Source organism: Microtus oregoni, unplaced genomic scaffold (genome assembly GCF_018167655.1).
Source record: "Microtus oregoni isolate MIOR12 unplaced genomic scaffold, Mior012 000000F_ref0000247, whole genome shotgun sequence".
NCBI lineage: Eukaryota > Metazoa > Chordata > Mammalia > Rodentia > Cricetidae > Microtus > Microtus oregoni.
In genome coordinates, this window is record NW_024543059.1 from 79962295 (window position 1) to 79984689 (window position 22395).

Consider the following 22395-nt stretch of genomic DNA (forward strand, 5'->3'; position numbering starts at 1 on the left):
AAGCCCTTGGTTATATGAGCTTTTCCGAAATACCACGAATTCAAGAACAACCTCAGGCGATGGGGCACTGTGGAAGAGACGCAGCTCCGCCGTTACATGCTCCGGTTTCACGCAAAGCGATAGCACCGTTTCCATGTGGGGCTCCTGCATCTACGTATGGATAACAGGGACCTAGCTCTATTAGTAATGGCTTCTGTTTAGGGACGCTACAAGTAGTGCCACCCAGGGGGGGAAAAAAGCTGTCTTCCTTAAGCTAAGGTGTCAAATATTTCTGGTTTTTAAGGAAAAAGCATCTAAAAAGTCCTCTTAAGGGCACCATTTACCGTCATTCACACAGCTGCAAAATCCACACTGATAGCGCCTGCCGCCCTCAATGAACTGCATGAACGGGCACATGTAGGCTTTGCACCGATTGCACCGCACTGGTCCGCTCTCGCCGTGGTTTACCAAGTACAAGGGGGTCTAGAAGAAGGGAGAAAACGAAATGAATTGGGAGTACAGAGATTCTGGGTGCTATCAAGACCCTCCACTAGGGCTCACTGAGAAACCCTGAGCATTTGCCAGGACCGTGAAGATTCCTCCCAGACCATCGCTGAATTCAAGGACTATGACACAGCCCACCACACCCAGACAAAGATTATCACTTACAAACATATCTCATGTGTAAGCGCATATTAACACAGACATATCGATGTCAATATGTGTATGCAGCATTACCTGTCTGTGTGTGTGTGTGTGTGTGTGTGTGTGTGAAAAGAGAATAAATAAAATAGAATAATGTAAATAGTTCATTGAGCTTCTGTGAAAATGCTCCCGATGCCTACAGCATGCATCCTGCTAATCTGTGCACACTCCAAGGAGTCTAGTGTGTATGGCAGCATGTTGTTCATGGACTACAAATGACTTCTTCTAACATGAAACTATCTGAACTGGAGAGACGACTCAGGGGTTAAGAGCACTTTGCTCTAGAGGACCCAGGTTCAGTTCCTAGTGCCACCAAGGTTGTTCACCACCATCCATAACTCCAGTTCCAGGAGATCTGATGCCCTCTTTTGACCTCCATGGGCACCAAGCACAGTTGTGATACACATACATACATGTAGACAAAGCACTCACACATAAAATAAAGTGAATCCGTTTAACAAAGCATTTGTAAAAATGAAACTATTTGAAAAATATGCAAGAATGGCCACTTATTAAGGCTGGAGGCTGATTATACTTTTTGTTACTTCGTTAAATGACAAAACTTCATAGTAGTACCCTTAGTGTGACTGGCCATGTTTGACAGACTGGAAAAAAAATACTTGATTCAGATGCATCTTTCTCATCAACACAACGTAGAAAGCCAGACTAGATTGAAAGCAAAGAGGCCCAGCATCAGGACTCTGCTTGTCTCTTAATGTCCCAGCTTTTGTAATAAAACCACAAAGACCCTTCTTGCTTTTATAAACTTGGTTAAAAGAAAACACCTTCAGAAATCCCTGAGAACCGATGAGTTGTTCATGACAATTAAAAATTTTAAAGATAAAGTTATAAGTAAAGAAGATACTTTTTATGGAGGCCTGAAGAGCAGGGGACCATCAGGTGGGGTGAGAGATTATCAGGTGGGGTGAGGGATCATCAAGGTGGGGTGGAGGACCATCAGATGGAATGGGGGAGCATCAGATGGGGTAAGGGACCATCAGCTGGGATAGGGAGCATCAGGTGGGGTGAGGGATCATCAGGCCAGTTTCTCCCAGAGGTTTAGCAAACCCAGTCCAGATGTTTGCCTTTGTCAGATGTTCAGAGTGAAAGCTGACCCACTGCTGGGGTTTCAGAACTGGGCTGTGAGGTCTCGGAACAGTGGAAGAGGAGGAAAGGTGGGAGGGGAGGAGGAGTTGTTGAGACAAGGATTAATGTGAGCATGCGGAGACATGTTCTTGGCACAGACGGCTGGGGAAATGGAGCTGCCATTGTTTCTATCCAGAACAACTTTATCTCTCTAAAAAGCACTTAGCACATGAAAAACTGTCTTTAATGGGAGGGTTAGAGCTGCGTAGTATGAAATGTACTTGGGTTTCTGAAGGCCAGCTTCTTAGTTACCGCAAACTGTTCTCATAAAAATGACCTAGAGGACAGAAAATCTACCTTCTGGGGGACTTTAATATGGCTATGAACTAGTGGTTAAAAGCTGAAAGGCATTTTTAAGCATCTAGGGATTTGCTTCAAACCTGCACATGGATGTACACAGTAGTGTTTTTATACATACGTCTGAAAGACATAAACTGGCCCGAGTTTGCTTTTTTTTTTTTAGCTAGTAGCAATAAAACATGATCTAGGGGCCCGCGTGAGCGGGAAGATACAGTCACCAAACAAAAGGCCCAGGACAAGTCAGGAGAGCAAGAACTGAAGGCAGAGCTAATGGCATTGGCCAGGCCACTGCTTCTGGGTCCTGTGTCCCTGTGTTTACTCTCTGAAACCAGACGACACTTTCTGAAGCTAAACAAGGAAGGATTCTGTAATTTGCCTTGACCATGGCCAAATTCTACTTTTTTTCAGCCTTTTGTTTCCAAAGACTTCAAAGACTACAATCAGTTCCTTGAAGTGCTTTAGAAACAAATACGATACAATTATTTGCCAGACAAATCAGTGGGAATGGAAGGTAATTTGCCTTTATTTTCAGGATTATAATTTGCCCAAAGGCATACCAGGCCTAAAACGTCTGGGAACTATCACCAACCACCACGTAAGCATTCCAGTCCTGGGAGACGCTACCTCCCAGAATCAGCATGGATGTCTAGCAATGAATGGCAGTCCAGTCAGGACTCTCTCTTGGCTATTACAAACACTTACGTTTTCCTGTGTTCGCTCCTTGGGATGATAAGAAAGGTTTTCAGGCAACCAGGGTGGTAGCAGCAAAGAATCTTAAAAGCTTTTTTAACTGTTTATGTTTCGTTCACGGGTGATGGGGAAAGGTTTGAAAGTGACACTATCTTAAAAGCTTTTTTAACTGTTTATGTTTCGTTCACGGGTGATGGGGAAAGGTTTGAAAGTGACACTATCTTGTTTAATCTCTCAGGCTGTGTTGAAAACCGCCAGGGATCACTCTCTTCCCATGCCACCTATTGGCTCCACAGTCAGGTGCATAAGCTCAGAAAGACCGAAGCTGCCTTTTCTTCTATGCTTAACTGTAGTGAATACGCATTTGTAAGTGAAACTCCTTCTTCTCCAAGACTGGCTAAAGCTGCTCACTTTCCTTACCAAGGGCGCTCACCGTGTCTCATCTGCCCCAGCTTCTAAGCGTGCTTTCATCTTTGACCTCTGTACACTCCTGTTCATGCTATATTTTTCTATTGTTAGTTCTGCTACCATGGTGCGTGAGTTTATCAATATGTAAGCAGGTGACAGGGACGCTGAAGATGGAAAAGGACAAAGATGATTTTGGAATCTCCTATTTTGGGATTATCAGGGGTGTGGCAAATAGCATACTGATACTATTTGTCATTTAAATGTTTTAATTGGAAAAAAGTAGATAATTTTACTTACTCAAAATTATCATTCAGAGTTGGCCAAAGGGGTCCTATAGACCACGCAAACATCACAGGCTACTGTCAAGTCTATTGGTTCCTCTCCACAGTCTAATGGGTGGGCCCTATATCAAATATGTCGAGATCAAACTGGTGCCTAACTACACATTCCATAGACTGGAGTTCATAAGACCAGAGTTCAAAAAGGAGATTTGAGACCAATCACAGACTATATCTTCAAAACAAAATCAGATATTCAAGAGGATGAATCCCATCCACACCTTCTAAGATCTTTAGGCTGTGGTTTTTTGTTTGCTTGTATGTTGTTACGAACACTGTACGTACAAAGCACAGAACAAGGGTATGAGCTTGTGATCCGGCAGGAGGAAGGCCATGGGAAAAGGAGCCTACATACAAGGCAAACCTTGCTTACACAGGTCATGTCTCAAAATAAAACTCCAGACACTTGAGTTTTGCTGTAGATTTTCTGTCCTAGGACAGCAAGAAGTAACCTACTACGCCAAAACTGTAAAGTTGTTCTTACAGACTATATCCAGTAGGTGGCACTGTGAGACTACACTTGAAAACAACGTTCTCTGGGTCATGCCCAAGATAACAATTGCAACCACTTGGGTAATTTTAGAAACAGCCAAACTTAGAGCAGCTAGTACCTCATAAAATTAATAAATATAAAGTTTACTAAAATTTACCAACTATTCTAAAACAAATTCATAAAAGACAGGCATATATCTATACACACATATACATAAACACATTTTGTAGATATTAAAGCAATTACCAAATTTACTGAGGTAGTAGGAAAAGCTGTATTTTAAATGTTGTTAATATTCTGCCAACTTCTCCTTGACTCTACATGGGAAAGCAGAAATATTGCTGGGTCTGAAAAGCAGCCACCAGCACAGCGGGCCACATCAAAGTGGCCTAAAAGCAAAAGGACTCAGGAAGCCAGCGCCCACTCCCACAGCGGCTCCCACCTCCTGTTCTGTACCCTGGCAATCAAGAGACAGAGCAGGCAGAGTCCAGTGCTGAGTCATGGCCCCGAGCAGCACTGTGATGGAGAGAAGATGCAGCCACGGCCAAGAGGGAAGTGCAGCAGGGATGCTGATGCTGGTCGGAGGCCCAGCAGCCACGCCTAGGATTAGCTGCCTAATGGCGTCCAGGACACCGCGGGTGAGTGCCCGCCTGTCTCATTTTTTGCATTTGCCTCACTTAGACAGTTCTTTACTTTATATTTTTAATGAAAACATACTACATCATATCTCCCCGTCTCTTTTCCTCCCACCAATCCCTCCTGTGTCTCCTACCTCCAATCTTCCCAAATCCCCCTTCATTCCATCTCAAGTTCATGGCCTCTTTCTCTTTACTATCATTTGTATATGTGTGTGTTGTGTATACGCATATATTATATGTATACATACACAATACATATATATTTGCACTCATATAACTATAAACTACTGAGATCATTTAGGTTTGTTTGTATGTATATAAAAAAAAATATGACCCCTTGGTATTGAATAACCAAGTAGGAGGGAGGCTTAACTCCGGGAAAAAATAATTCTCTCTCAAAAGTAAAACTGAAATAACATCACAATACTGTTGGAACAATATGGCTGCCTAAACAAGACCTGAACGATGACAACATCAATAAATAAGCTAACATGGAAGGGGGAAAACTGCACAAGGCCCAACCCCAGGGACCTGCCTTCCTTTACAGCACAGAGTTCATGTGGATGAGCATGTGTGCGCGCGTGCACACACACACACACACACACACACACACACGTTCTCTCACTTCCTCCCCACCTCCAGCCATTAGTCCCTCTTTTTCAGTATTTATTTCTCTGTACAAAATTGGCACAATCGTGCTTGGGAAGAGTGTGTAAGCAGGAGACCAAATGTTGTTAGTCTCCATCCCAGAGAACGGGTGGCACACTCCCTGGCTCCTCCAGTTCCTGAGCAGTTCAGTGAATGACTTCGCTGCATCTCTGCATCCACGTAGCCTGGCAACCTGGATGTCAGGTATTTCATCTTCCCACTGAACTACTGGCCCGCCAGTGACATCATGAATCCCTGCCACTAGGAGGGTGAATTCAGTACTGGCTGGCATAATCGCTCAATTTTTCCAACAGAGCTTTCTGACTGGTCACTGAATCCTGATCACAGGCTTGTTCGGGGTGTTGGCCTGTGCCAGTATCTCTGGAAACATCACAGAGCACATGGTCACATGATCTGAAGCCAATAGACCTTTCTCTGGATGCTGCTTTGTAACAACTTCCACTTTGGCCTTGAGGTTCTTCCATAAGAAGCCACTGGAGAGCATCTGTCACATGGTGCCCTTGCCACAGTTGAGTCTGAGGATGACAGTGTGTTGTAGTTTGGATTCTAGCCTTCATAAACAAGGGGCAGCCGACCAACAAGCTAGCCTGAAGTCCCAGAGGCAGTCCCAAACTTTGGCTCTCAGTCCCTGCCCCTTGCAGTCTCTAAACACATCGTGACTTGCCTGCCTGAAGAACATATTTCCTGAGTGATTTTAAAGATCACACCATATACCACCTATGTACAATTCAAAGATAACATTTATATTTTTAAGAGTTTTTTTTAGTTGGCTCAACCTCATTTTGTATTTCCAATAAATTATCTCTTTGCAAGTTTGGATGATTTTACAGCGTTTCCTTCTATGGCGCTGCTGGAGAAAAGCTGTCTTCCACACTGAGCGAAAAGAAGAAACAAAGGCAAGGACATGACAGCTCTAAGGTATGGTGGAGGAGAGAGTTTATCATAAATAAAAGGGAGGGCACAGCCAGAGGCAGGGACATCTGGGGGAGTCCAGAGTGGACATGACCCTGAGCCATGAGAGGGGAGGGGAAGAAGGAGGAAACAGGAAAAGCAGGAGCCCACCAAAAGGGACAGCCTGGGCCAAGAGAGTAGATGGAAAGGTCAGGGAACAAAAAAAGGTTGGGTTGTATAGGGAAGGCAGCTGGGGGAAGGGTACCCCAGGCCCAGAGATGAAGAAGTTTAGGGTAGGGAGTGGGGTGTGCCAGTCAGGAGGGCTCTGTAACAGGAAGAGACTGAAGGATGCAGGGAGAATCTGGCAGCTGGTGTCCACTTTGATAAGTTAAAGGCATCTCATTTAGCCCTTGGTCCTAGCACAGGTGACCCAGGGAAAAAGAAGAAAGAAAACGAAGAAACACAGATGTTTTCAAAGAGATGGAGAGGTAGCACTTACACACACACACACACACACTCACACACACACACACACACACACACATGCACAATGCGTGTGAGCACACAAACACACACACACAGTGACAGACAGTCCAACAGTGTAGAGAGACAAAGATGGCAAACTGCCACAAAGCAAACAGTCACGCCAAGCCCAGTTCCAGTCAGTTGGATCTCTGGCAGTGAGGGAAGCAGCTATCTTATCCAAAAGGTCAGGGGCCTGGGGATAAGAGGCAGTCCTACCCATGGGATAATCCCACAGCTCGCATGGCCTCAACTCCAGTTGTGGTCTTGCTCGGACAACAAACTCTATAATGAGACAGGTCAGTTGTGAAGAGGAGTTCTCCAGCTCCAAGGGCCGTGCCCAGCTGCCATTTTGAAAGACAAGCCCTTGTTTAAAACTGAGCTATCCTGAGGCCCTAGGAACAGAGAAACATCACAAGTGCCAGAATTCGACAGCCACAGACAGGATACAATCCCGGTGGGATGTGGTAGAAAGCAGAGGGCCTGTGCTGACAAGCCAAACAGCACGGGTATCAGGAGGCTTGTCCCCGGCTGTGAAGCTTCTGAGGCCTGGCAGCAGACCCCACCAAGCAGGAAAAACCCTGAGCCTCAGATCTGTAGGAAGAGCCTGTTACATGGAGTGGGGCTCTCTGCCACAGAACAAGAACTTGGAAGCTCCAGCAGATCCTTTCATGCCCAGAGAGAGCCTCCCTCCAGCGGGGTGGTAGTGGTGGGCTTTCACAGCATGGAAACAGGTTAGCCTACACACCTCAGGGCTCTATAAGCCTGAACGTGCTGAGTTGATCCTCAGACAGGCATCAATAACCAAGCCATGTGACTCCGCTCCAGAATGGCCACATCTGCTTTAAAGTAAACAAGGACGACACAATTGTATCGAGCCCTCAAATGTCAGGTGGGCCTTTCGGTAGGAAGGTCACATCCAATTAAGTCTAGGAAAGTAGCTGCCTCTGGTAAGTCAGCCACTATACCTTCAAAAGGGAAAGTAATTATCAGCACACAGCTAGAGATGGCTCGGTGGCTAAGAAGCTGCAACGCAGCTCTACAGAGGAGCCGAGTTCGGTTCCCAGCACCCACATCAGGCAGCTTACACACCATCACCTGTAACTTCAGCTCCAGGGATCCAGTCTTCTGGATTCTGCATTCACATGTGCAAATCCATACACAGACACACCCGTATGCACATAACTAAAATCAACAGTTTTAGAAATGACTCTCAGCACAATTGAGGCAGTACCAAGTTCCCTGAATGACAGCCCTGGTATGGGGCTGCACCATGTAAGATAAGATTCCTGATTTCAAAGGTCCCCATCGTTCTTCTTCCTGGTATAGATGTTAGAACTTTGGAGTAAGCGCTGCACGATGAATTCGCTGGGCAAGGATTGTGCAGCTCCATTCCCTTCCGCTTCTCATAAGCCTTGGCCCACTGTAGCTGCAGGTTTTATCTCTACAGGAGAACTGTATCTTAGAGTTCAAATGCAGGCCACTTGCAGAAGACATGCTTAATTGCTACAACACACAGTGCTCCAGGGACACCGGGAGCTGATCTTAGACTTAAGTCCCTTTGAATCCAATCTGTTTCCTTCCTAATAGGACACATGGTAGCCTCCTCTTCCTCAAACACAAGTGGGAAGGACTGAAATAATCCGCTCGAAACTAAACTGCAAATAATCTGTCCAAAACTGAACTGCCTTTGCGTCTGTCAGAATTAAAAGTTGGAGAGTTCCCTTCATTCGTCTCATTTCTGCTCCGGTCATGAAAACCTCTCCAAACAGCTTCCATCTGGAAAGACTTGATGGCATGGTGTCAGTCCAACGGATCCATGCCTCTCCCCTGCTCTGATTTCTCTTCCTCCGCGGTGCTGTATAATCTGAGCCTGATCTTACTATTGTACATTAGAACAGAATCTCCTCCTTGTCTGCTCCTCACTAGCGGGCCCCAAGTGCCCAGAACCCCATCCAGCCCGCACGGCACGAGCAGCAGCTTCTTACGGAATCAAAGCAATGGCTGGTCTGAAATCCCGTTTTGAAACAAGACGATAAGCAATCAATTATCCTTCAGGAAACTGGGTGCTGCTTAGAAAACTACCAGTCACGTGACAGTGTTTCCTGTGTGGGTCACGGTATTTATGATCATCAAAATATTGTTATAATTGAAGATGTAACTATGAAACTTAGTCTGTAAAGGGGCATAGCAAATCACCATCTTTTTCACAATTACATCTACGGAAAATAATACATGTATTGGAAACTTTCTCAAACTTTTTGAAACTGTGACGGGAGGTGTAGAAGAGAATGAAGAAGGGCGTGGGGCGGGGGGATAGGGTGGGGGTAGGAAGTTCTACTGAGGAGGAAATTAAACTAAAGGATGAATAGGGCTGCAGGCAAGATGGCTCAGCAGGTAAGGGTACTTAGCATCAAGCCTGAAGCCCTCTGTCAATCACTGTAACACACATAAACAGGAGAACAACTTTCAGTTCCCAAGTTGACGTCTGACCAACACACCCCTCTACACCCTGCCTAAGTAAGTGGGTTTTGTGGTTGTTGCCTGCCTTCCTTCCTTCCTTCCTTCCTTCCTTCCTTCCTTCCTCCTCCTCCTCCTCCTCCTCTTCCTCCTCCTCCTCCACCTCCTCTTTTTGTTTTCTCTCCAGCACTAACTTGAATAGCAACCAGCAGGTGTTAGGGAGCTTGCTTTAAAGTGGCTTGTCTTAGAACCCCAGTTCCCATCAGAGAAGCTGGCCTCTAGTCTAGCCTCAGGCTGTAGACACAGCAGCCCGAGCCCCCAGACTGTAAACTACAAATTTACTTCCCCTGTACATTAAAGTATAGCAAGATGTTTTCCTTAATTCTTATTTCCCTTGAGGTCATTCTTCATCTAAGAAAAGAGAACGACTAGCTTTGCAATAGAGAAAATTAGCTTGGCGCGCGTTGCTTCTAAACTATAACAGAATTGCAACACACTTTGCTCTGACAAATGTGAACTCAGCACGCTAGCACAGCTCTCGAAAGGGTACGGCCGCATTCTTCAGCTGCCAGACCCATTCACAGCATCACAAGAGTGACCCAAACCACCCAGGGATTAAGATTTAGTTTCAAAGTAACTTTAGACAATAAAGGAACCCTAATGTTTTAGCCATGGCTCTTATTTCTATTTTAGTATGTGCACTTTACTCTCCAAGTTTTCCCTTTGGTTAATATATTCAAGATATTATAGTCAAGCTTTGGACCATAGCATAGTACACATCTTAACAGTTAATTTGGGATTTTGAAACATCTGCTTGAAGATAATTTTAGTTGTAAGTCTCCTTTTAAATTATGCAAGGAGCTAGAGAGGCCACGGTATTTTGTAGTAGTTTAATTATAGAGCACAGATACATGTAAAAGTAGCTCCGTATTTGCTCACGTGAACATCTAATAATACACGAAGTACATAAACACGGCCGTGCACAGCGGATGCTGCTCAACAGAGACTGGAAAAGTGACAGTGGCACCTGCCTTCTGGTTCTGTCATCTGTAAGGGACAGGCTGCTTCTGCCCAGGAAGGGAGGCCATGATCTTTTTTTTTTTTTAAGGTTTATTTATTTATTATGTATACTGTGTTCCTCCTGCATGTATGCCTGTAGGTCAGAAGAGGGCACCAGATCTCACTACAGATGGTTGTGAGTCACCATGTGGTTGCTGGGAATTGAAGTCAGGACCTCTGGAAGAGCAGCTATTGCTCTTAACCACTGAGCCATCTCTCCAGCCCAGACCAAGGTCTTAACAGTAAGGCCCAGAGAGATCACCTCCTGGTTCCTTGCCTGGTTTTCTGTTACTTGGTTGCCATACACTACAATTTGAGGAATGGAGTCGATTTTCACTGGTTCCCTAAATATCTTAAGACTCTTCATAACTATCTTAATGGCTGTCCTTTCTGGGTAGTCTGTCTTGTTAATAAAAGAGAACGAGCTAAGTTAGTGCTCACGAATGTGGATGAGCTTATTCAAACTACATCAGTGGACTCCAAAATGATTTTTTATTAACCACAGAGTTTATGGAAAGATAAATAAAGCTATAAATGACATCTATAGTCATTCACAAGTACAAACCAAAATGGTCAATATATGATTCAAACTTATACTTCATTAGCAATATTTATCAACAGACCCGATTATGAGTGGCATGCTGAAAACACTAATTTAGAACCCTAAAGAACCATAAACTAACCACATCTCTGTGACTTAGCTGATCTGTGTCTATACAAGCCCAAGGAGATCCTACTTATTCAAAAAGACTCTATGTATGCCATCTACTAATGACTCTGGGTGATCTTGGCCTTCCAGGAGTATGAAGGGCTGGCTTCACGTTGTAAGTTCAGTTCATTCATAAACTCAGAGGGAACAAAGAGCCCATTGTTACTGGTAAGAAAAAGGAATGCCCTTCTATGTACTTAACTAAATAAAATCCTGGCCAGCTCCTCCGAGCCCAGTGGAGCTTGAAGAACTCCCGTTTCCAACCAGAGTTCCAGCAGGATCAGCTCCTAGCCCTGCGACCTTAAACAGCCCGGACCTGCAGAGCTTCATCATAAAAGAAAAAGGAGACAAGAAAGGGGAGGAGGGGGACGAGGGTGACATGGACCTTACCAGCTGTAATTCTCCTGAAAGGAGGATGGATGCGCACGGTCATCTTGACATAAACTAGGCTCTAGGGAGACAGAGTGTTTTTCCTTTGGTATGTTAAACAGAGTAACTGCTCTGCCAAAATATGTCACCTCACGCAGGAGCGAGTGGCTGAGAAGTCAAAGTCATGATGGTCAGTTCCCTTCATACGGCTGTGAACCCTTCCCTGGCAGGATTCACTGGTCCTACACTCATTTTGGGTTTTTGTTAACATTATTTGCCAACTCTTGAGCATCCATTCTTCCTTTTCCTTGCCAATGGCGTCTTCTTCATAAATACTGAGCTAAAAGAATATGAAGTCATAGCTGGGTAGTGGTGGTACACGCCTTTAATCCCAGAATTTGGGAGGCAGAGGCAGGCGGATCTCTGTGAGTTTGAGGCCAGCCTGGTCTACAGAGCGAGTGCCAAGACAGGCTCCAAAACTACACAAAAACCCTGTCTTGAAAAAGAAGGAGGAGGAGGAGGTGAAGGAGGAGGAGGAGGAGGAGGGAGGAGAAGGAGGAGAAGGAGTCATTCAAAGAAAGGATTAAAGGAATAACAAACAGTAGGACAACCTTCTTTATTAAATCACATCACATCTCACTCGGGGCTGAAGAGATGGCTTATTGGTAAAGAAAACTGGCTGATCTTCCAGAGGTCCTGAGCTCAGTCCTCAGCAACTACATGGTGGCTCACAACTATCTATAATGGGATCCTTAACCCTCTCTGGTATGCATGCAGATATAACACTCAGACCTTAAAAAAAATCTGTAAGTTAAATCACATCTCAGGTAAAATGCTCCGTAAATATGAACTCCACAGACAAGGTTAGATTTATAGACCCCTTTTCACACTGGAAAAAAAAATCTGTATGTTTGCAAATTCTCCTTAAGTCCTGGCCAAGAGTAGCTGGTGTTGTCTCCATAACTCACATAAAGTAAGAAAGCTAACTTCAGCAGAGTGTAGAGCTATGGCCAAAGCTCAAGGCTGCTAACGCAGCGAGGAAGCAAGGGACATGATTATGTTCACTTGTGACAGAAGAGTATATACAAACAGCCACAGATGGAATCAAAGCTTCTGCCACCTGGTTTATAAGGGATATCACTCATTGTATGTCTACAAATGCACAGAATGTAAAGATCTCATATTTCATAGAAAAGAAGCCAAATGAAATGATTTACAATCTTGAGTCTGTCGGTACTTGAAATCAAGAGGATTTCTACCTCAGTTTTTAAAATCCTGCACAAAAAGTAAAGGACTTAACAAAATTTTTAACATGAATAGTAATTTGATGAAAAAAAATCCATAGAAATGGGTCTGTCCCACTTAGAGCCTAGTTTAAAAGCACTATGATTTGTTCGACCATGGGGACACAGCCCTGCCCTTGGAAGCAGCAGGTATCTCCAAAGCAAAGGCTGGTAGGAACAGATCCTGATAATAACTTCCTGGCAACGTTTGATTTTGCAGGCCGTTGCTACCACAACAGATACTTTTGAAGGTTTTGTCAAACAACAGAGCCAACTCTTAAAAACCTGTACTATGTAAATTGTTTTGAGAGATGCCAAACCAAGACGTTACTCTGAAAGCCTTCATAGTGTGGTAGTGATGGTCATGTTGGCCCACTACAAACAAAATCCTAAGATGTAGGTAATCTGCAAATAAACACAAGTCATCCGTAACAAAGGGCAATGATTTAAAATGCTGTTCATATGGAAAACGGTACTTGTAAACCAACCTACTTGCTCGGGGATGGTATTTTATTTGAATTTATTTATTTTTATTTTATGAGTCTGAATGTTTTTGCTTGCATCTATTCCTGTGAACGAAGTACATATCCTTGCCCACAGATGCCAGAAGAGGGTGCTGGATCCCCTGGAGCTAGAGTTATAGATGCTTGTGAGTCGCCATGTGGGTGCTGGGAACCAAACTCGGCCCCTCTGGAAGAGCAGCCAGTGCTCTTATCCACTGAGCCATCTTTCTATCCTTGAGGGTTGGGTATAGTGGCACACATTTTTTTTTTCCTCTGTAGCTTTGGTGCCTGTCCTGGAACTAGCTCTTGTAGACCAGGCTGGCCTCGAACTCACAGAGATCCACCTGCCTCTGCCTCCCAAGTGCTGGGATTAAAGGCGTGCGCCACCACCGCAGGGCAGTGGTGCACATTTTTAATCCCAGCACTCAGGAGGCAGGCTGATCTTTGTATGGCCAACCTGGCATACACAGTGAGACCCTATCACAAAAAAACAAATAATAAAACACAAAAACCTAAAACAGCCTTTTCCTTCACATTCATTTACCTAACTGAGTTTTGATTTCGAACATGAGCCATTAGGTAAACGGTGGTAACAATTATTCGTATTTAGAAGAATGAACAGGCACAGAGATGAGAAGTAAACTGTTGAATATGCTGAATCTGGGGTTTCTGCGAGAAGCATCTGAGTATGTGGATATGGGTTGAGGGAGGGAGAGAGGGAGGGAGAGAGGGAGGGAGGGAGGGAGGGAGGGAGGGAGGGAGGGAGGGAGGACATGACTTTAAAGAACTCTGGTGCCAGACATTGGACCCACTTAATAGTTGCTGACCTTTTCAACACACCTAACTCTGCCTTAGTTTCCTCATCCCTAAAATGGGGACAATTCCCCAGGTTGCCTGGCACAGTTTTTCAACAGCGTTTCTCCACTGTCAGTGACTCTCCCCATTTAGGTCCAGCTAAATGCCCACGGAGTAGACTTTCTCTAAGGATGCCCTCAAGAGCTACTCCCTGGAGCTTTAGCATCTTCTCCACACCCCTTTTTCTGTTCCTTCTATTTCAATAAGATAAAAATCAGGAATATCAAACCAGGAGATGGTGCCGCGCCTTTAATTCCACCAGTCAAAAGGTAGAGGCAGGTAGATTTCTGCGAGTTCAAGGCCAGCCTGGCCTACAGAATGAGTTACAGAACAGCCAAAGCTACACAGAGAGACATTGTCTCAGAAAAAAAATAAAATCAGACAAATTCATCACAATAAGCCCGGTATACCCAAATATGACAGTCAGGGGCCTAAATCCCACATCCATGATTTTGATCTTCAACAGCACTTCTGCCTAGAATGTTTTCTTATTTTACGTGTTCTGGGGGGGGGGGGTAGCTTTTAAGATATAAACTCATTTTCCCCTGATTATGAAAGTTATGTCTCAGAGGCAAGACAGAGAAAGTACACCTGCAACAACCCCACCCTGGGGAGGAGCGAATCCACGGTTGTTCCGGGCACATTTGCGGGAACACAGCTTTGGGACTCATGCTACGGAAGCTCTGTGCTTCCAATATCTCACACCGACACACGACACACACGGTGGTAAGGATGCTTCTCTTACTGCACGCACGCCTCCCCACCGCCTCCCCACACCTCCCCCCCGTTAAGGATGATGGGACGAGTGCATGACACATTCACAGACAACAGAAAAAAGGAGGTCAGTGCACAGCTGGGCCAGCATTAGTATAGTAATTTACATGTTGATTTTTTTTTTACAGGATGAATACATGTCGGCTGGTATATGCGTATTTTAATTGTAAAAGGAATCTCAAAGAATGGGTAAGGATGTTTGACAAAAGGTGGTGAGCGAGAAGCATGGGAAGGGACCGATTATCTACTGTGAATGTTCACATTTATTATTCAAATGTCATCAGCTCAGCCAAGTGAAGAATAGTACTACCTATTGTCATAAGGTGAGAATAAACAGTAAGTGAAGAAGCGGGGAAAGAGGAGTGGGTCTCAGTAAAGGAGAAATTACATATACCTAGGATGTGTTAATTCTCTAAAAAAAAACTCATGAGATCACAAATATTGACATTTATTCACGTGAATCATTTGTATATGAATGGCATTCTAGTCAGTGTGCCATTTTGAAATCAAATTTTGTTTAAATCACCAAACTGGAAATAAAAAAAAATGTCATAGATTCTACCACATACCCATCGTGGTTTCTAAGATTAAAGTGAGGACATCACGGGATCCTGGGGACGATGTGAAGGAGCTGGCATGCTAGTGCAAAGTGAGCAAAATGAGGCAACCACTCCAGAAAACCGTCTGTGAGTTTCTTATAAAACCACTTAACATCCTTAAGAGGATTCAAAGTATTTGTGGATATTAGCTTAAGAAAATGAGCATGTGCCCATGGGAAACTTGTACAGCATGTTCATAGCCGTTATACTAATGAGTTAGGAAAAGTCTGTGCATCTATGAAACACTGTGTAAGCAAACTGGCATGCCTGTGCAATGAACTACCACTCATACGTGCAAAGAAAAGCCATTGATCCACGAACGTCTGTGGGAAGAGAGAGAGGGAGAGGGAGAGAGAGAGAGAGAGAGAGAGAGAGAGAGAGAGAGAGACTGACTTTCATGGGAGATTTTTCTATCCTCTGTAATTTTAGCCATATAAGGCACTAGAAAAGTAACACAAATCTGCCATAGAAACAAATCAGAACAGTGGGCACCAAAGAAAAGGAGGCTGTGTGAAGGGTGGGAACGGCTCAGGAGCATGGGCTACTTCTCCAGAGTCACTGTGATAGTTTAGACTTTGATAGGCATCAAAGTTACACAGGTATATAGATTAGTTCAAATGTAATCAATCAAAGTTACACAGGTATATAGATTAGTTCAAATGTAATCAATCAAAGTTACACAGGTATATAGATTAGTTCAAATGTAATCAGTAGCAACTTTAAGGCATGCATTTCTTGAACATGAGACCTTGGGTTTGACTGCCAGACCACAAAAGGATGTACATACTTATCACAAATGAATTCTGTAAGTAATTCTCAGTAAGCAAATATTGGGCAATAGTTACTAATGTGTGCACGAGTGAAGTATATTGACATTCACAAATAACCTTAAGATGCTTCCAAAAAAAAAACAAAAGAAAAATGTAGCTAGGTGACAAAATAACAAACACTGATAGTATTTAGATGATGACATAAAATTACTTTAAATTTTCTGTACATTCAGCATTTAAAATTTTTGACATTATAATACAAACATTCCTCCTTTCCCTTTTCTCTCTTCAATAAAACATTGGCAATAGTTACAGCGCATATTATTTAAGCTACATATGTTATACACCACAGGATCTCTTTATCAATACATGTTGGCCTATCTTATCCTTCTTAAGTAGTTTAATTTTTTAAAACAGAGTCTTGATGGGGCTGGGGAGAGGACTCAATGGTTAAGAGCACTGACTGCTCTTGCAGAAACAGGGTTCCATTCCCAGCACTGAGAGCGGCACACAACCATCTATAACTTTTATCGTGGGGAATCCAATACCCTCTTGTGACCTCCATGAGTACTTACACCCAGGTCAAACACTCATAAACATAAAAGAATTTTTTTAAGTTTTAAAGCCTTGTATAACATCTTTGAACCTGAGCTAAAAGGGACTGCAATTGCCGAAGGGGCTTCCTGAGCTGACATTGAACGTGGATGTGTGTTTTCCAGGGTGCGAAGACCAGTTCCAGGCCTCCCCTGAGCCACTCCACCCAGTTCGGGTCTTTCTCAAGAGAAGAGACCCTGCAGCATATGAAGACCACCGTATGCATGGGTGCTGTCTTTCTTCTTTCCCTCCCATCCTCCACATCCTTAGAAAGGCAACAAATCTGTTCTCTTCAACAAAGTACCGTCCCCTTTTCCTTAGATGCTGCTACTTAGAGTAGATCAGCCTCCTCTAAGGATCCCTAGACCTAAGACTGAGGGTCCTTGGAGAGGGGAGTGGGGACTCAGCACACGGGCTGCACACCTGTGACTGTTCATGACAGAGACTCACTGAGGACTTTCTCTGCCGTATACCAGCTCTCCCTGTACATTTGAGGAGCCGTCCCTAAGGACCACTCTAAAAAGAATGGCTGCAGTGAGGGATAGAATTACGTCAGTCTGGATATCTTGTTCAAATACTTCAGCAACAGAATTCTTGATCAATACTAACAGCAACCTATAATCACAGATCTTAAATATGAATCTAATTGTTTTTACGACATAACTATATCTTGGGTATTTCCCTACAAGAAAATACACATAGATTGATCTACCTTGTGTTTCTAATATTTAGTTTATGAACATTTTGGCACAATAATTATTAAAGCAGATGTACTAAGGTCAAGGACTTCTCCTCCCAACAAAACACCTCAATGACTGGACCCCGAAATAAACATAAGGTCTCTCCGCTAATCACATGGTTTGTCACTACACAACATTATCCTAGACAGCACTCTTGTGTGCCCTACTACAGTGGGTCAAAACATTACTCAGACCATTGGGATTAGTACCCAGGGCACTAACTAATGAGGCTTATGAGATTCTGGTTTACCAACGAATTGAATGACTAGTTGTTTCTGAATTGTATATGTACAGCGAGAAGCTGATGAGACAAACCTGGAGTAGGTGAACTACCGAATCACTTTACGAAGTCCTTCTTACCTCATTTGCTGGAATGTCAGCGAAGGGCTTGATGACAGCAGCTAGTGGGATCTGAGCTTGCTTAGCCATGTCTGCTGTGCATGGGAAGCAGTACGTGGTGCAGCGAATGTACCGGGGGCTTGAGTGGCCTGAATCATCCAAAGTCACACACAGACAAAACTCGGTTAGAGTAAAGAGCTGGTCCAAGACACCCAAACAAGAGTACATCCAAACAATTCATTCTTATCTATAAATTCTCCGTTTCTAAAAATGTGGAGTATTGCAGAATTCTGCCGTCTACATTCCGAGGACATAATGAGACATGCTGAATTTTACTAGGGAGATATGAAAGAAGTGTTTTATTACTATTACTATTTTCAATAAGCTGGGCTTTAATGCAACCCAAATATAGACTGGAGAGGGTTTAGAGTTAACGGAAGATATGAAACAAGGAGACATAAGGCGTGAGAGAATGAAGCGTTAGGCCCACAGCCGTTCTTTTTACTCAGATTTATTTTCAGTTGATTTATGGTAGTGTCTGTCTGATGGGGAAGCCTTAGGAGCTTGGGTGAGCACTTGTGCAGGTGCCCATGGAGGCCAGAAGAGGGCACTAGATATCCAGGAGCGTGAGTTACAGGCTGCTGTGAGCAGCCTAACATAGGTGCTAGGGACTGAACTTTGGTCCTTTGGAAGAACAAAACTGCTCTTAACTGCTGAGTCACATCTCCAGCCAAACAATCACTTTTTTGTTCCCATGTCTACCAACACATCTGCCATGGGCACATGCATATCTGGACAATCTTTTATACTACCAAAGGAGACTTTGTCAAATATAGCTGCAACTATCTACATTTTTTCCTAAGTTTGTAAATGGAATTCGAATAAAAATTCTACTTGTAATAGAAATGCTACCTTTAAAGTCATCCTAATCACTTTTTAATATACATTAGACTTCTTGGCCACGTACTTTTATTGTACGGCACAGAGAAGAACTAAAATAACGCCCATGGCATGAGGAACAGTTTAATCATTAGAACAATTTAAGCTTTTTTCAAAAGCATATCATTGACAAATTGTGTCAAGCAAACTGAATATCTACATGTAGGATCTTGCTTTTTCACCTAAATTCAAATCAATTTTCAATGGATCAAAGGTCTCAACATTAGACCCAAAACTCTGGAACTCCAGAACAAAGAATGAATGCACTTTAGGATTTAGGCTCAGGTGAGGAAGAGCAGGGAGTGCACTTTAGGATTTAGGCTCAGATGAGGAAGAGTAAGGAGTGCACTTCAGGATTTAGGCTCAGATAAGGACTTTCTGAACAGAATGCCAGTCACCTAGGAAACAGGACCGTGATCAACAAGTGTGTCGTTATGGAATTAAAAAGTTCTGTAGAGTGAAGGAAGCTGCTGGTCAACTGAAGAGGAAGCAGCCTACAGAATGGGAGAGCTTGGCCGGCTACACATCTGACGGAGGATTAGTGTCTATAATATACAAGAACTTCAAAAACTACACCAAGAAAACAAACCACTGAATTTAAAAGTGAGCTAAGGAACGGAATAGAGATTTCTCACAAGAAGAAATACAAATGTCTGAGAAATATTTTGACAAGTATTCACCAACTTTAGCCAACAGGAAAAATGCAAATTAAAACTAATTTGAGGCCTCATCTTAATTCGGTCAGATTGGCTAAGATCGAGAAAACATGCAACCACCAATTCCGCTGAGGATGTGGGGAGCCCTTGGGCACTGTTGGTGGGAGTTCAAGTCGGCACGGCTGCTCTGGATATCAGTGTGACTGTTCCTTGACCCGGCTATCCCACTCCCGGGTGGATACCCAAAGACTATATTCTCCTGCAAAGATGCAAGATCCATGTTCATATCTGCTCTCTTCACAAGAGCTAGACAAAGACACAGCTTAAAGGGCCAGCAACAGATGAATGGATAATGAAAATGTGATCCCTAGACAACGCAATTTCATTCAGCCATAAAAAAATTAAATTATGAAATTTGCAGACAAATGGATATAACACTACTGGAAAACATACTGAGTGAGGTAACCCAGATCCATGGAAACAAACGACACATGTTCTCACTCATATATGAATCCTAGTGTTGAATCTTTAGGTTATTTGCTTAACTCCGGGGTACCTGTTAGAATCCAGGGAACGAGAAAGTTACCCCTGGTGGGGAGTGAGTGCCCTTGGTCATTTCTGTTGTTGTTCAGTTTGACTTAAATTAGAGTTTCCTGGGAAGAAGAACCTCAATTGAGAAATGCTTCCATCAGACTGCCTATAGGCCAGGTGATAGGGCATTTTCTTGACTGTCAATTAATGTGGGCAGGTCGTCCTGAGTGGTGGTAACACAGCAAACTGAGCAAGCATAAGGAGAAAGCCAGCTCCCCACAGTCTCCACTTCAGTTCCTGCCTCTAGGTGCCAACTCTGCTTTGGATTCCCTCAATGATGGACTGCATGGAAGTGTTAGCCAAACAAACCCTAAATCCCAGCGGCTTGTGGGGAAGGGAGAGTCAGTTTTCTTTAAGGGTGTAGCCCTTGGTAGGCCTAGGTCTATCACACTCCAGGGGGTGGCCCTATACCCATGACGGCAGCACAAATTGGACTACGTTGTTTACTTTTTTTTTTAAGGGCAGGAATATGGGAGGGGTTGCAGAGGTGGGGATGGATCTAAGGAGAGAAAGGGACAAACATGATCAAAATACATTGTATGCATGTATGAAGTTTTCAAAGAATTAATAGAAATAAAAGATTTATTGACTGTCACTACATTTTGGGCACTATTCTAGGTTTTAATTTCCTTTCACTGGCACTAGAGATAGAACGTAGGGCCTCACATGCTAGGCAAGCATTCGATTGATGAGTTATATACACCCCAATTTTTTTTAGTTTTATTTTTGACACAGTATTATGAAATTTCCCAAGCTGGCCTTGAATTTACTGTAGGCGAGACGAGTCTTGAACTTGAAATCCTCTTGTCCCATCCTCCTGGGGAACTAGTATTACAGACCCAAGCTAATGATCTAAAATATTTAGAAGTATAATCTATTAGGACCAGAGAAGATAATCAAATATGATGTTTATTGACTGTCCACTTCATTTTAGGCATTGTCCTAAGCCTTCCTGTGTACTACAGAGCTATTTTCTTAACAGATCATAAATAATAGAAACACAAAGAAATAGTCTACTATCTAGGACATTAGAATGTGATTAGCAGCTATAAAAAAATGAAGCCTCTTTGGTTAAGGAGTATCAGAGAGTAAGAGGCTGATTGAAATTTTAAATACTTGCAGGATCAGCCTCAATAAAAAGATAACATTTGAGTAAAGATTCGATGGAGACAAGGAATTCACAGATAGACTTACACAGGAAGCCTACCAGAGAACAGGAGCTGTTTAGATTGGATCTTCTTGGGGCCTAGCAACTGAGGCTGAGCTCAGAGGAAGAACAGAGTCGGATCCTGTACACTCAAAGCTCAGAAGCCCTCAAGGTTGTACAAATGAAATGGAGCATCACTGCCGGGGCTGGGTAGAGGGGTGTCGTGACCTGACTTAGTCTCCTGGCTGTGAGGTGGAGAAGGGCTGCAACAGGAGGAGCAAAGCCAGGAAAGCTCAGGAGGAGGCTGCTTCCAGGGCCGTGTGAGAAAAAGTAGTGGCTCAGACCAGCCCCCTAGCAACAGAGCAAGGGGTGACAGAAAGATTTTGGGCATGTGTCAATCTAATGGCATGAACGTTTGCAGGAATAATGTATGCGGTATACAGAGTCTGAGGATCAACAAGAAGTTGAAATTGCCATCACTGAAAACTGAGAGGCTGCAAGGAATAAGGAAGGAACCAGTTTTTAAGGGATGAGTGGACAGATACCAGAATTGGGTTAGAACATGTCCAGTTTGGAAAATGGATTAAGCAGTCAGTCACAGAGCAAGTCTGAGAACGTGGTTAGATGGGAGTTGGAGTCCAGACTGTGTCCCTTTAGGAGCTCTGAACAGAGACAGGACATAAAAGTAGGCTAAACCACTACAGCAACAACCATGGCCAAAGAGAAGATGATCAAGGACTAAGTCCAGGGTCCTGCAACATAAATACATGTATGTATAAACAATGCACATGTATATACACATACATGAGTATATATACATACACATGCATATATACAATATACATGCACACACATATATGCACATGCAAAAACACATGCGAATACACAAAATATGCATGTACACATGCACATGCATGCATATACATACACATGCATATGCACACATATGCATATCCATGCATGATCATGTACAGAAAAGAGAAAGAGAGAGAGCAAAAACCATTTTTTAAAAGACTGAGGAAGGATTAAAAAGAAGAACGCAGGGCCCTAGCTCTGAAATGAGGAAAGTCCATCAAGGAAAGGGCATATGGCCACCTCTACCTGGTGGTGCTGCTACACCAATGTGACTACTCGGTTCAGTAATTCAGACAGAGACCCCAAAGAGGTCTCAAAGGGGTTCCGACACCTCAATACTTACGCTATTAAATGAAACTAAAGAATATACAAAA

General features: G+C 43.5%; 1 protein-coding gene across 1 annotated transcript in view; it reads right to left on the minus strand.

Annotated features, from left to right (window-relative positions):
* The window catches only part of Sec24d (SEC24 homolog D, COPII coat complex component), an 84440-nt gene that overhangs the window by 34854 nt on the left and 27191 nt on the right, over positions 1-22395 (minus strand). The window contains exons 8-9 of the mRNA XM_041649797.1: positions 17855-17982; positions 324-462 (exon numbers count right to left, since the gene is read on the minus strand). Coding sequence (XP_041505731.1) covers positions 324-462; positions 17855-17982 — 267 coding nt within the window. The remainder of the gene's footprint in view (positions 1-323; positions 463-17854; positions 17983-22395) is intronic.